General features: G+C 39.5%; 2 protein-coding genes across 2 annotated transcripts; one reads left to right on the top strand and one right to left on the bottom strand.

Annotated features, from left to right (window-relative positions):
• Positions 1-897: 897 nt before the first annotated feature.
• On the bottom strand, positions 898-3,531 carry LOC310748619 (olfactory receptor 6F1-like; the record flags this gene model as incomplete). The annotated part of the gene is made up of 2 exons (XM_083584470.1): positions 898-1,847; positions 3,504-3,531. 2 exons carry the CDS (start codon positions 3,529-3,531, stop codon positions 898-900), a joined length of 978 nt encoding a protein of 325 aa, XP_083440596.1.
• Positions 3,532-5,592: 2,061 nt separating this feature from the next.
• Positions 5,593-13,759, top strand: LOC310748618 (vomeronasal type-2 receptor 26-like; the record flags this gene model as incomplete). The annotated part of the gene is made up of 6 exons (XM_083584469.1): positions 5,593-5,810; positions 6,069-6,360; positions 7,459-8,319; positions 9,134-9,355; positions 10,834-10,960; positions 12,855-13,759. The coding sequence occupies 6 exons, from the start codon at positions 5,593-5,595 to the stop codon at positions 13,757-13,759; spliced, it is 2,625 nt and encodes an 874-aa protein (XP_083440595.1).
• Positions 13,760-14,136: the final 377 nt, after the last annotated feature.

The following is a 14,136-nucleotide window of genomic DNA, read 5'->3' as shown; positions in this document are numbered from 1 at the left end:
TTGGGAGTAAGCTCTGTTGAATTCCAAGAGCTTATCTATGATCGCAAAGTTGTACAAGACTCGTAAAACATATAAAGGAGAAAATACCATTAAAGGAAAACAAAATGCCGTCTCTACTTTATTATCATCCCACATCTTCAAATTCCACTATAATATACTAATGACAAACAACAGTAAAACTTGGAAGCTTAGTTACTGCTTCTTCAACTTCCGATAGCAAGGAGCATCTTGTGCTTGGGAGATGATGACAAATCTGCTGTTGTACAGCACAGCAAGGGAGAGTAGAGTTTGGAATTACCCAAGACAAGGGAAACCAACAAACAAAGAAATCACAAGAAATAGTATATGACAATGTTTTTATTAAAAATATATTTAAAGATCCCTCTCCACACAATGCTCTTCTCTCCCTCACAAAGCCAACATTCTGATAATACTTCTTGCATTCTTGTTCAACCCACAGATTAATAAAAAGTGGACACTTCTAAACTGAGAGTAAAATGGACGTGCTTTGTAGGGTGAAGATCCTTGTTTTGACTTCCAGTACCTCTCGTCAAAATGAAGTCAGGAAACCTCTCTTTCAAATCCTTGCCATAGTAACTAATGCTGGGTTAGGTGGTCCACTCCATCACATACAACTCATCACACTCAAGTTGCATGAAGGGCTGCCTATAATGATCACTTATGAGCATTATAGATTACCATTGGCTGTAAAACATACGAAATGAGATAACTAAACCTTTCAAAAAGTAGATTTTGTAAAGAAATAAATGGTGCTTATATAAGTATGTTGAAAATATCCTACATACCTATATCTGCCAAATATGGTAGACATCATTTTAAAATACAAATTAGCAGATACTTTGTTGTTCCCCACATTCAAAGGGTGTGTCAAAGTTTTCATTCACATGCCAGTGCAGGATTTCTAGTCAACAGTTTCCTCAATGCATTCTGGACATCCTTGTTCCTCAGGCTGTATATAATAGGATTGACCATTGGTGTCCCAACTATATAGAGCACAGAAAAGACTTTGCTTAAGTTGGGATACCAAGTTGTTGTAGGTACACCATACACCACCATCAGTGTCCCATAGAACACTGTAACCACAATGAGATGTGAGGAGCAGGTGGAAAAGGCTTTTTGTTTGCTTTTGGCAGATGGGATCTTGAGGATGGTGGAGATGATTTTACAGTATGACAGAATTGTAAGAAGGAATGGAGAGAAGGATACAAGAGAAGCAATAAGGAAAGAAAGGATTCTCACCAGTCGTGTGTCTCCACAGGCAAGTTTAACCACAGGTGCCAAATCACAGAAGAAATGATCAATCTTATTAGAGTCACAGAAAGGCAGCACAGAAACCATTGGCATGGTGACAAATAAGGAAATAAACCCACCAACCCATGACCCTATCGCTAGCTGAACGCACACTCTGAAGTTCATTAAGTTTCCATAATGCAGTGGTTGGCATATGGCTACATAGCGATCATAGGACATTGCTGCTAGAAGAAAACACTCGGTAACTGCCAGTGAGCCAAAGATGTAAAACTGGAGAAGACAAGCTGAGAAGGAAATGGCCTCATGGGCAGTCAGTAATGTTTTCAGCATCTTCGGAACCACACTAGTGGTGTACCATATTTCCAAGAAAGAGAGGTTTCCCAGGAAGAAGTACATGGGGGTATGAAGGCTGTGGTCAGTTAACACAACCGCTGTGATCATTATATTCCCCATTAATGTTACTATGTAGACCACAAGAAATATTACAAATGTAGGCATTCTTAGCTCATGAAGGTTCCCAAATCCCAGGAGAATAAATTCTGTGATCACTGTTTGATTAGGGCTTGCATTTCCACCTGAAAAACAGACACACGGTTGATGAGGAAGAGGAAGACAAGCAGAGCAGGGTATCTGTTTAACAGAATCTGAATAATTTGACTCCCTATAATCAAATGGAATGTACAATCATATTGAGCAATACGAAAACTTCTTTCCAGTTAACTCTCTTCGTAAGCCATTTGCACATTTAGTTATGTAGGAAACTCACCTCCATTGTTCTTCGGGTGAGTGGCAGCTGGGCTGCTTCCAAGAAGTATTTCCTAGTATAAATTTTGCACATTTGTACGTTCTGCAAAATTTAAATATTTGAATACGTAGAGCAGGGGCAGCCAACATGGTGCTTTCTGCTGTTGTTGGATCACAACTCCCATCATCCTGACCACTGACCATCCTGGCAGAGGGTGATGGGAAAATAGCTACCCCTAATATAGAGGCTTGTAATCTTCGATTCCTCAAACTTTCCCAGAACCTTTGGACAAAATTTATAGACTCATAGAACTGTAGAGCTGGATAGTATCCCAAGGGCCATGTAGTCCAGCCCCTCACAATGCAGGAATCTCAACTAAAGCATCCATGACAGATGGTCACCCAACCTCTGCTTAAAAATCTCAAATGAAAGAAAGTCTACCACTTTCCGAGAGAGTCTGTTCCTGTATCAAACAGCTCTTGCCATTAGAAAGTTATTCCTTATATTTAGTCGGAATCTCCTTTTTTGTGACTTGAAGCCATTGGTTCTGGTCCTACTCTGTGGAGCAGGAGAAAATGAGCTTCTCCACCTTCCATGTGGCAACCTTTGAGATATATGAGGATGGCTATCATATCTCCTCTCTGTCTCCTCTTTTCCAGGTTAAACATATCCAACTCCCTCAACCATTCCTCATAAGGCTTGGTTTCCAGACCCTTGATCTTCTTGGTTGCCCTCCTCTGCACATGTTCTAATTGTTATATTTCTAAAACCACGTCTCTGGTGCTCTGTCATACAAAGGGAAACTAGACCTGAATGTGCAGGGAACCTTCTGCTCTCCTGATGTTGTGGATCCACTCACAGTGACCCCTTCCCAGGGAGCAAGAGCTAACCTTTGAAGGTGAACAAAGCAGGCAAGATTTCAATGGCTCTACTTAGCATGACCAATGGAACAATCCTATGCACAGGAAGCTTGTGTGAAGCAAGCCCAGTGTAAACTGAGCTGGCAAAAAGTACATCAGATCCAAACTCTGTTCAGGGGCAGGCTACTTCTGGCTGAGCCAGCCTAAATATGACAGGAGGGAAAGACGCCTTTAAAATGTGTTTTGAGTTATACCCCCCATCTTGTTGGCTTAATGTACACCAGGTCTCCAGGACACATGACTGAGCTGAAAGGGTTTGAAATCCAACCTAAGTCTCCCTTCCCTCTATCCCCCCCCCTCATCTGTTTTAGAGCTTATGCCAATTTAAGATTCTCCAGGCTCAACTCAGATGACTGGATCCCAGCTCAGATGGGATAAGGATGGGGAGATAAGCTGGTGTAGTCTGGGTGTTCCGGGAACCTCCCAGCTCAATCAGAGATCTGCTGGATCCTAACTCCACTCATGCTGGTGGATCTTGCTGTAGAATAGAGTCTGGATCCAACTCAAAGTTTGTCTTTTTAAAATATTTAAAGGAAAGGCAGCTAAATAAATGAATTTTGTTTTACCTTTCAACACATTGTCTTCTAAATGCATCTTGCAGGTCTTGGCTATGTATCTATCATAGGTTATAGGTTATTTCAGATTTTCATATATATATATATATATATTTCCCCATTGGGGAAAACTAGTTCTCGTGGTGCTTTATTCTGAGAGAGTAGCTAAAATGATGCGTCCTTGGCAAACCAATAAATAAGCAAATTGTTGAGCTAATTAGTAGCAAAATATTTATATTTAGCAGTGCCATAATAATTTGATTGCATGAACAATAGGGATTAATTTGTATCACTAGCCTATTTCCAGTTGGGAATATTTATTTATGAGTCAGGTCAAAGTTCTGGTAGCTAAAAAATAAGGGAGAACAAAACGGATCCCCCCCCTTCTTTTTTTGAAATGGCACAGTCAACATTGTGACAATCAGAGAGCATAATTGCCTTTAAATCTGTAGCTATGCATTTTTAACGAATGGTATTTGTATATAAGCATGAAGAAGACATATTGGAATGTTGTTATTCTTATATCTGCATTTGATAAAAGCAGACACACACATCAACCTAGAATTCACTAGAAGATTTATCTATATTAGTAGTTTAATATTAAATAATTTAAACTTATTTATTATAGTAACAGGGCACAGCTGTTGCACTACTTCACAACAGCCTTGGCAGACATATAAAATATGTGAGAATGGTATGATTTTTGTAGAGTTATATTAATATTTTAAATGCACCCCCATTTTAGCTTCTTTTCAGCTTATATCCTATGTTTGTAGTTCTTCTGTGAAGTATAAGATACAGTAGTCACTTATATTATTTACGTCTACTATCCATCAACATGTGATCCATACAACATGTATTTTTAATCTTTTGTTGGAAGCTGCCCAGAGTGGCTGGGAAAACCCAGCCAGATGGGTGGGTTAGAAATATATTATTATTATTATTATTATTATTATTATTATTATTATTATTATTACCAACTCCTAGAGGCCATGGGGGCTTCAGCCCCCACAATAAATATTTAAGGGGCCAGGGCCCCACAAAGTTGATGGGCATTCCTATTCAAATGGTGTGTCTGTACTGTGTCATGTGATCAATTTTGCAGGGCAGGGCTTACCTGGCCCCCACAATATTTCATTCAAGTCGGCACACCTGATGTGATCTGCTATTTCTATGCTGTCGTGTTTGCTTTATTGATTTATAAACAAAGTGCAAAATTACTAAAGCACATTTTAAAGGAGACAAGATTGAATTTTTAGGCTCCTTTAGGAGGAAGGGTAGTATATACATTTAATACACAAATAAATAAATTCCTCTGTTTCCAGACTGAGGCATAGCTGTCAACCTTCCCTTTTTTTGCAGGAAATTCCCTTATTCCAGTGCCATTTCCCGCTGCTTCCCGCTGTTACCCTGGATTGTTAGATATATTGTAGACTGTCCCCAGGACAGGTGAGGCTGCTGATACCTTATTTTCAAATCTGAAAGTTGACAGCTATAGACTGAGGCCTTGTTTTTCTGGTGTCTGATCCTTCCTGTAAGTCCCCAGAAACATTTACATTCTATAATTTCCTATCAAACTAGGTGCATGAGGAAACACCCTTTTCAGATGTGGCAAACATGTTTTCTTTTGCAATTTCTCAGGGAATTTCCAATTTTGAATTCTTGATGCCATTCATTATCATGAGCAGTGCAATTAGTTGCTGCATGTCAAAAATAAAAAGCAACGAACAAGCCAAAATGTCATCTGTGTAGTTGTAGTTACATTGATTATCATGATGAGTATTATAATTAACTGCTGCTTGCCGAAACAAAAACAAAAAAAGGAACTTAGTTGTGGTTTCTGTTAATTAAATTAACAATATATACCATGAAGGATGCCATAAGTATATCCTCTAGCACTTAGAGGGAGGGCTAGCAACTAAAATGAGGCATTTATTCATCAGAATGATCCTCAGGTCTTTCTATTTGCAATTGCAGACTTAAGGACTGTTTGAACATTCAGATTAGGCCATTGTAATCTTGCAGGCTGTTGGGACTGTTTTATAGACTTCAACAGGAGAATCTGCATGTAGATGGAAAAATTGAATTTGTGCTGGGGATAATGGTTCTCTTGGTGTTATGGATGCTCATTCTGCTCCCTCACATAGCATGCAAGGCTCACACTGTTAAATGCAGGGTCTGGTATCCACACCCTCCATTCCACAAGTATCATCAATCAGGAGACCTCCTCATTGGTGCTGTTGTTTCCCATGGTGGCTTCATCTCCTTCTCACCAGATTTCACGATAGAACCTCCACAGCCACTGATGGAAGATTTTTTGTAAGGGTTTAATTTTTTTACTTAATATTGGCTTCATTTATCTTAGAAGTAGAATGATTGGTGGTAAGCAAGCCTTGGGCTGATTGTCATCTGATGCCTTTTTAAAATGTCTTGTGGGAGGGGGGATTATTAGGTTGTCTTTGGTTTTGGTTTTATTATGTGTTCTGTGTTTTTTTTTAATATGGTGATTATATGTGCATATTGATGATGATAAATTGTAGAATATCCTTCTGATACAAAATGTAACTCTCATTCTAGAGTATTGCCTAAGAATTACCAGCATATTGTGGCCTTGGTCTTCGCAGTGAAGGAGATTAATGAAAACTCTCAGATCTTACCCAATGTTACCTTGGGCTTCCACATCTATGACAACTATTACAATGCTATGTGGACCTACCATTCTACAATGCTGCTCATGTACAGTTTGGAGAGATTTTCCCCAAACTACAACTGTGATCTACGTAATAAGCTAACTGCAGTAATTGGTGGTCTGGATTCCCAAATTTCTTCTAATATGGCCATTTTCTTGGATATGCACAAGATTCCACAGGTAAGATATGCAAATAAGAGTATGACAAGTTTACAATTCCTTCACAACTCCTTAGTCATAGTTGGGTGCAATGGATGCTTTTGAAGGCAACAAATGAATCTTATCTTACATGTTAGTGTCATCTGTGGGAGAGGGGTGTTATTGTTTTATTTTGTTTTTCTTCTCATTTTTATTGTGCATTTTATGTTTTGTACATTTTTATGCAGTGAACCACCCTGAGAGCTTCAGATGAAGGGTGGTACACAAATTTAAATCAACATCATCCTCATCATTTTTAGGTGCTAGCCCTATTCTTTGGATGAGAGCAAGTTTGCTACTCTCTTTCTCTTTTATTAAGGAAATCATGGGAGTCTTCCTTCTGGAAGAAGTGACTAAGCAGGATTTCACATGGTACAAGGGGTCAATCAGATTGGGAAGTGCATCCTCATTTTAATGGCAGTGCCACCCGCAACCTCTTATTTTTTAAATCTTCATGCCATCTACCTTTCCAATGTTTGGCAATATGGGACTAGGCATTTGACTATACAGGGTGTAAACTGGAATTTCTGGGATATTTTTAAATCAATGTTTTTGTTTGCTTCTTTTTGCCTACTCCACGTTACCCTCTACTGATACAGATTAGCTTTATGAATTTCTCTGTGAATTGATTCATGAATCTCAAGGAGATTCTTCAGAACTACATATTATCATAATGCACCCCACTCTGTAAATAGCCCTAGGAAAAAGGTAATTTAGGAAGCTTCCAAACCAGCTGTTTATTGAGCAGTGATTATTGTATATTTGCAGAAAACCTGCATGGAGCTTATATAGCATTGCCTCTTTATTAAAAATATTTATATCTCATCCTTCTTAATTTCACTGAATAAAACTCTGATAATTATTCTAAAAATGCATCACTTGCAGACAGATCATAAAACAACTTTAAATTTGAGACACCTTCATACAGTTCACTAACTTTGCAAGTAAAATGGCTGTCAGAGTAGAAATGACATGTGCCAATAGTGCCAATTTCTCTAGCACTAATGGGTAATGAATGGGAGTTTAAATCACCAAAAGTGATTTTTTTATCTTCAACCTCATCTTTACATGTATCCTTAGCTAACATACAGCCCTGCTCTGGAGACGAACTATAAAACCCCAGGCCTTTTCTTCTACCAGATGGTCCCTAAGGAAGACCTTCAGTATGATGGGATTCTCCATCTGCTTCTGCACTTCAGGTGGATGTGGATTGGGACTGTTGTTATGGATACTGACAATGGAGAAAGATTTGTGCAAACTGTGCTTCCAACGTTTCCCCAGAAAGGTGTCTGTCTTGCCTTCATAGAAAGAATCCCCATTCCAACTTTTATCCCAGAGGTTACCAGCATGGTGGATCGTGGGAAAGAAATAAATGATAAAATAAGAAACAGCAAAGCCAACGTAATTGTGGCTTGTGGGGAATCTTTTTCCTTGCCATTTTTTAGATGGTTGTCATTTCTGTCAGGTGTAGACCACATGGCAAAGAAACCCAAAGGCAAAGTGTGGATAACAACAGCCCAGATAGAGCTCAATTCATTCTCCTATCAAAGGAATTGGGATATGGAAACTTTCAATGGTGCAATAGCCTTCTCATATCAGTACAATGATGTGCCAGGATTTCACCAGTTCGCTGAGGGCAGAAACCCTTTCAGCACTTCTAGAGATGGTTTCATCAGGGACTTCTGGCAACATGCTTTTGATTGTGCATTTCCAAATACAACAGAGGGTGAGGTGCCTGAGAATATTTGCACAGGAGAGGAGAAGCTGGCGGACCTTCCGTCCGTCTATTTTGAAATGAGCATGACTGGCCATAGCTACAGTGTCTACAATGCTGTTTATGCTGTAGCTCATGCATTACATGCCATGTCTTCTTCAAGACTGAAAAACATAGCAATGCTGGATGAAGGGGATCTGAAGCTTCAGAATCAACCATATTGGAAGGTAGTTAGCTAAACATCCTCATGGGGTGTAGTTAAACTAATTTGAGAAGTAAGCTGTCTCCCTATACTCTTTCAGTACTTATGGTTATATCTTCCTTAGTCTTTCTGAAAGCTAGAACCATCATATTTAATTCAACCATCAAGCTATCTCTACTTTCTTATTCGTTGTGTATGTGCTGAACCCTAAAATCTTTGTAACCAGTACAGAAATCCACATTTTGAAGCTACGTCTTTTATAATCTTAGGAAAGTTTGCTCCTGCATCTGGCTGCAAAAGTGGTCCAGGCAGGATTGCTTTTGTGCAGGGACAGAAAGACTGGCATGCAGTCACTCCAGTTTCTGATACTAGAAAATTTCAGCAAGGGGAGGGGGGACAGAGGTATTTAAGGTGATGCTTTCTGCCTTTTTGTCCTCTTTCTTTCTGAGCACAGGATCCAACCTGCCCTCCCAGTGTGAGTTTAACTGGTTGCCTTATTTGGGGGGAAGAATAATTTTTGTCCTTTTCTGTGATTGGCTTACAGAGGCATTCCCCCCCCTCCTATTCCATACTGTCATGCCAAGCTGCCACAGTTAGTGGTGCATAGTGGATATTTATATTGATAGGTTATGTTGATGATGGGTGGGAAAGGTAGAGACTTAAACATATGGTGAGTAGGGTCTGGAACCTGTGTCACTCACTCTTGAGGGGGCATGAATGGGTTTCTAAAAAAGCTCAATAACTTTGCAAAACAAATTAACAGATGCCGGAATTATGAGACAAATGCAATTTCATGACCCACCTGCATCATTTTCTAAACCTTTATATTTTCAATCTAGCTCCATCACTTTCTGAGACATATCTCATTTAACAACAGTGCTGGACAGAAGATTTCCTTTGACCAAGATGGGAAGTTAGTAGCTGGATTTGATATCATCAACTATTTATGTGGTTCAAATATATCTAAAGTAAAGATTGGAAAGGTTGATCCTAGGGCCCCTTCAGAACAAGTATTAACCATCAATGAGAATGCCATCACATGGGCCAACTGGTTTAACCAGGTAGGATCCAATTAATAGCAGTTACCAGCTACTATTGTTCCTTGAAGTACTGGATGTCAGTAATGATACACAAAATTAATCTCCTGAGGTATTGCTCAAATGAAGATACTTTATATAAATTTGTAAATGTTTATATACTTCATAACATTATGCTTGGCATGGAGAAAATGGATAGAGAGCAGTTTTTCCGCCTCTCACATAACACTGGAACCCGTGGATGAAAATGAAGACAGGTAAAAGAAAGTAATTCACACAGTGCATACTTAGACTATGGAACTTATTCCCACAGGATGGCCACCAACTTGGATGGTTTCAAAGTGGATTGGACAAATTCGTGGAGGTTCAGGCTAAGAATGGCTATTAGTTATGATGACTATGTTCTGCCTCCATAGTCTGAGGCATCTGAATAGTATGGGGTGGAGCGAAAGGTGTTCCTGTTCTCAGGTCCCCTTGCAGGTTTCCTACAGGTCATTGTGTGAACAGATGCTAGACTAGATGGGCCATTAGCCTGATCCAGCAGGCTCTTCTTATGTTCCTATGCTTTTACTTGAAAAATTTGCTTCACTGATGTTTCTTGTTCCTTCTTCTCAAACACATTTCAAAACATCTCCCCGTCTTTTGTTTAACCACTTAAAATATAAAGAGAGCAAACTCAGAGTTCAGAGGTAAAAAATACAGTGAGTTTGCAGATAGAATAATAGAATCATGGAATTGTACAGTTGGAAGGGACCACGAGGGTCATCTAGTTTAACCCCCTGCAATGCAGGAATCTTTTGCCGGGTTTGAACCTATGACCCTGAGATTAAGCATCTCATGTTGTACTGACTGAGCTATCCACAAGGGCGATTAAAAGTTACATCGTGAGTCAAAAACTGTAAACAAATATGCTAGAATTAAACCGATTTCAACTCATATTTTCATTATTTATCTTAACAATTCTATCAGGTAATATTCAACAATCCAAACATGAAGAAAAACTCATTTAACTCTGAACTGATACATTAAGCACTAGGTGGCATTATAACCAATATATATATATATATATATATATATATATATATATATATATATCTAATATACATGAAATCTCCTCTACACCCACATTCCTGGTACTTTTTACAACTTTTTACTACTTTCCAGCATATTTCCAGCATATTCCAGTCCATTGGTGTAGAAGAAGGACACCACTAGTGGTAATGGTTGAAAGACTGGACAGAGATGGGTAGAACAAGATGAATTCCAAATGCTAATCCTAATTTTCCAGTTTGATAGTGATAATTGGGCATGCATTTGTGGGACTGGTCACATAACATGGTCCCAAGACTTCAAAAGCATGTTAGCATATGATGGAACCATGCATTACTAGCAGCCATTCTGCTTCTTAAAGATAAATCTGAAAATGAAAAGTTCACCTCAAAGCTTTAAAGGTCATCAAAGGAAAGATTATTGGTTTTTGTCCTATTTGCTTTATGAATTAGACACAACCTATTTCTGAATGCGTGGAAAGATGCCGTCCAGGTTCTAGCAAGAAAGTGAAGGAAGGGAAGCCATTTTGCTGCTACGATTGCATCTCATGTCCAGAAGGAAAGATTTCACATGAGGAGGGTAAGGCTTATATTGTATAGGTTTATTAATAAAATGAATGCAGTCTAGAGGGATAGGTTTGTAAAGACCACTTTATATAGAGATAGATAGATTTTCTATGTTGCACTTCACCGTATAGCTACAGGGCCATGTAGAATATAATGAAATATGTCAATACACACTTCTAGAAATCAGTTAAAATATTAATGCAAAATAAACTCATCATAAACTAAAATAACAGTGGATAACCTAAGATAATTAAAGGTACAACAGATTGAACTAAATCTCTCCCCCCCCCCCAAAAAAAAACCACCCAGAAGAATAGTCATTTAAAAAAAATGTTGGCTTATTTTGGTAGGGGTTGGGTGGTGCACAGGCAGCACTGAAAAGGTATGAATCAATATATGTTATTTAAATATACGTGCAATAATTCGACCTTGTGTCTGGCAAGGCCCACCACCATGAGGTCTGGTGAGACCTGCTGCCACCACAAGATTTTGTTAGGGTTGGTGCTGCCGTGAGGCCCGGAAAAACCACTGGCATACTTCTGGAAACCTGTGCCACACTGGAAGTGCACTGGAAGTGTGGCCTGGTTCCTGAAGCATGTCAGTGGCCACAGCATGCTTCTAGGCCTTGGCAGAGGCCCTGTAGATGTGGTGGTGGAGGAAGCAGGAAATCACAGATTGACATAAGAAGCCGGGGCAGCTTCTGTCAATCAGTGTCATTCCATACAAATTGGGACTGTTGGTGGATGTGTCATGTTGGTCTCCTATTAAAAGTGAACCAGAAAATATCACCCTTGGGTCTGGAAAAAACCATACTTTCTTCTGCTATTTTTCTTGAACATGATAACATCATAATCTAGTTTGTTTGTTTACACAAAGTAACTTGAAACAACTTACAACAGAATGCCACTTCTACACTTGAGTGAGGGCAAATTTGCCACACTCCATTTCCCCCAGGAAAGGAGATTTACGTAAGTGGTCTCTTCCTGGAGAGGAATTGTGGGTGGACAACCTTAATGTGTGGAGCAATCATAGAGAGGGGGAGCAGGCTTTTAAGCTTTGATCCTCCCTGAATGCTGCAGACTTCTCTTTGGAGAGCCCCATCCCCCGCTCCTTCCCAATGCAATGTAGGCTTGGGTTAGGTGGTCATTTCGGAGCTGAATAGGAATTTGGGAGTGAGCCCATAATTCACCTTGATATTTCTCTATTTTGCATACTTCATACTGTTTAGTTTAGTTTAATTGTCTGTTAGTCCAGACAGAAAAGACAACTCAAGAGAGGTGGGATAAATAACTGAGGAAGTATTGGGTTAAGGACACTCTTGAGTCACTTTATGCTGCCTTGATTGGGGTCTTTGGGTGTGCCCTTTAGGCTGGCATGCACACTGGGGTGAATGCTAACTTGATGGGGCCAGTGTGTGCTTCTCGGGTCACCTACCAAAGGTTATTAGAGTTTTCTTTCCAATCTTTTGCTCCAAGGTGACAGGCATCTCCTGTAAACATACCCAGGAGTAGGAAGTGATATGTTTCCTTCTATCTTAAGAAACTTTTCCGTTCAAAGTATATTTTGGTTTTGCTAGCTTTAATTTGGTTTTTAGATATATAATCTCAGATAATTCTGTGTCCCGAGTCTTCCTTTGGGTATATAGACAAATACATAACACCTCCCTTAAAATCAGCATTAAACTATGAGTAAAATCTAAAATGTAAGCACCATGACTATGGAGCTGGCTAAGTGGATTACTGTCCTTAGTCATGAACAATATTTGGTGCTTTGTTCCAGATGTATGCAACTATCACAGACAAATCATTACTTGAAGAGTGATGTACATTTAGTACCTCTGAGAGGAACAGACATAGATATGTTTATGGGATGAATATAAGATTGACAGAGACTCATTTCTTTTTCAGACATGGGTGACTGCTTTAAATGCCCAGGTGAACATTATCCAAACAAAAACCAGGATGCATGTATTCCCAAGGAAATAAATTTCTTGTCTTATGAAGAACTATTGGGGGTCAGTTTAGCTTCTTTTTCTCTCTTCTCTTCAGTTATCACAGCTCTGGTACTAGGAATCTTTATAAAGCACCATGACACTCCCATTGTCAAAGCCAACAACCGGGTCTTGACCTACACTCTCCTCCTCTCCCTCCTGCTCTGCTTTCTTTCTGCCTTGCTATTCATTGGTGAACCTCAGAAGCTGACATGTCTCCTTCGGCAAACTGCTTTTGGCATCATCTTCTCAGTGGCTGTTTCTTCAGTGTTGGCAAAGACTATCACTGTGGTTCTGGCTTTTATGGCCACCAGACCAGGATCAATAATGAGAAAATGGGTGGGAAAAGGACTGGCCTACTCTGTTGTCTTTTTCTGCTCCTTTATTCAAGCAGGCATCTGTACTGTGTGGCTGGCAACTTATCCCTCATTCCCAGATGTTGACATGCACTCAATGACAGAAGAAATCATACTAGAATGCAATGAGGGGTCTGTGGCAATGTTCTACTCAGTCATTGGCTACATGGGCTTCCTGGCCATGGTCAGTTTCACAGTAGCTTTCTTTGCCAGGAAGTTACCTAACAGTTTCAATGAAGCCAAGTTCATCACTTTTAGCATGTTGGTCTTCTGCAGTGTTTGGTTATCCTTCATTCCTTCTTATATGAGCACCAAAGGAAAATACATGGTGGCTGTGGAGGTTTTCTGTATCTTAGCATCCAGTGCTGGGTTGCTGGGCTGTATCTTTTCCCCAAAATGTTATCTAATTTTGTTGAGGCCAGAGCTGAACAATAGGGAACAGCTAATAAGACAAAATATTTGTTGAATGTGTCCATGAATTCTTCTGTAATCTGCAGTGCCCAGCACAATATGTGTATGTTCTAGAATAGCTCTAGATTTTTTCCTTGCAGCATTTGTTGTATGTAAATTTTCTTTGCAGCTCTCCAAACACACTCTAGCAGTTTGTTACTAGATCTTGTCATATGTACATCCATGCCCATGAACCCATATCTGATATGCATAAGATCTTTATTCTTTTTAGTGTGTGTTGTTGTTTCCTTTATTGTGGGTTATGGCTTGTTCCAGTAGCTGTATAGAAGGCACAGTGATGAACTTCTTTCCTCCTGAGAGTCATATTTCATTCTGGACAACCTTCTGAGAGGCATGTATCAGTCACTCTCTGTCCATCCAAGGAATGAAGAA

The sequence above is a fragment of the Podarcis filfolensis genome (genome assembly GCF_964270895.1).
Source record: "Podarcis filfolensis genome assembly, chromosome: 13".
Taxonomy (NCBI): Eukaryota; Metazoa; Chordata; class Lepidosauria; order Squamata; family Lacertidae; genus Podarcis; species Podarcis filfolensis.
This window is presented reverse-complemented; position numbering and strand designations above follow the sequence as displayed.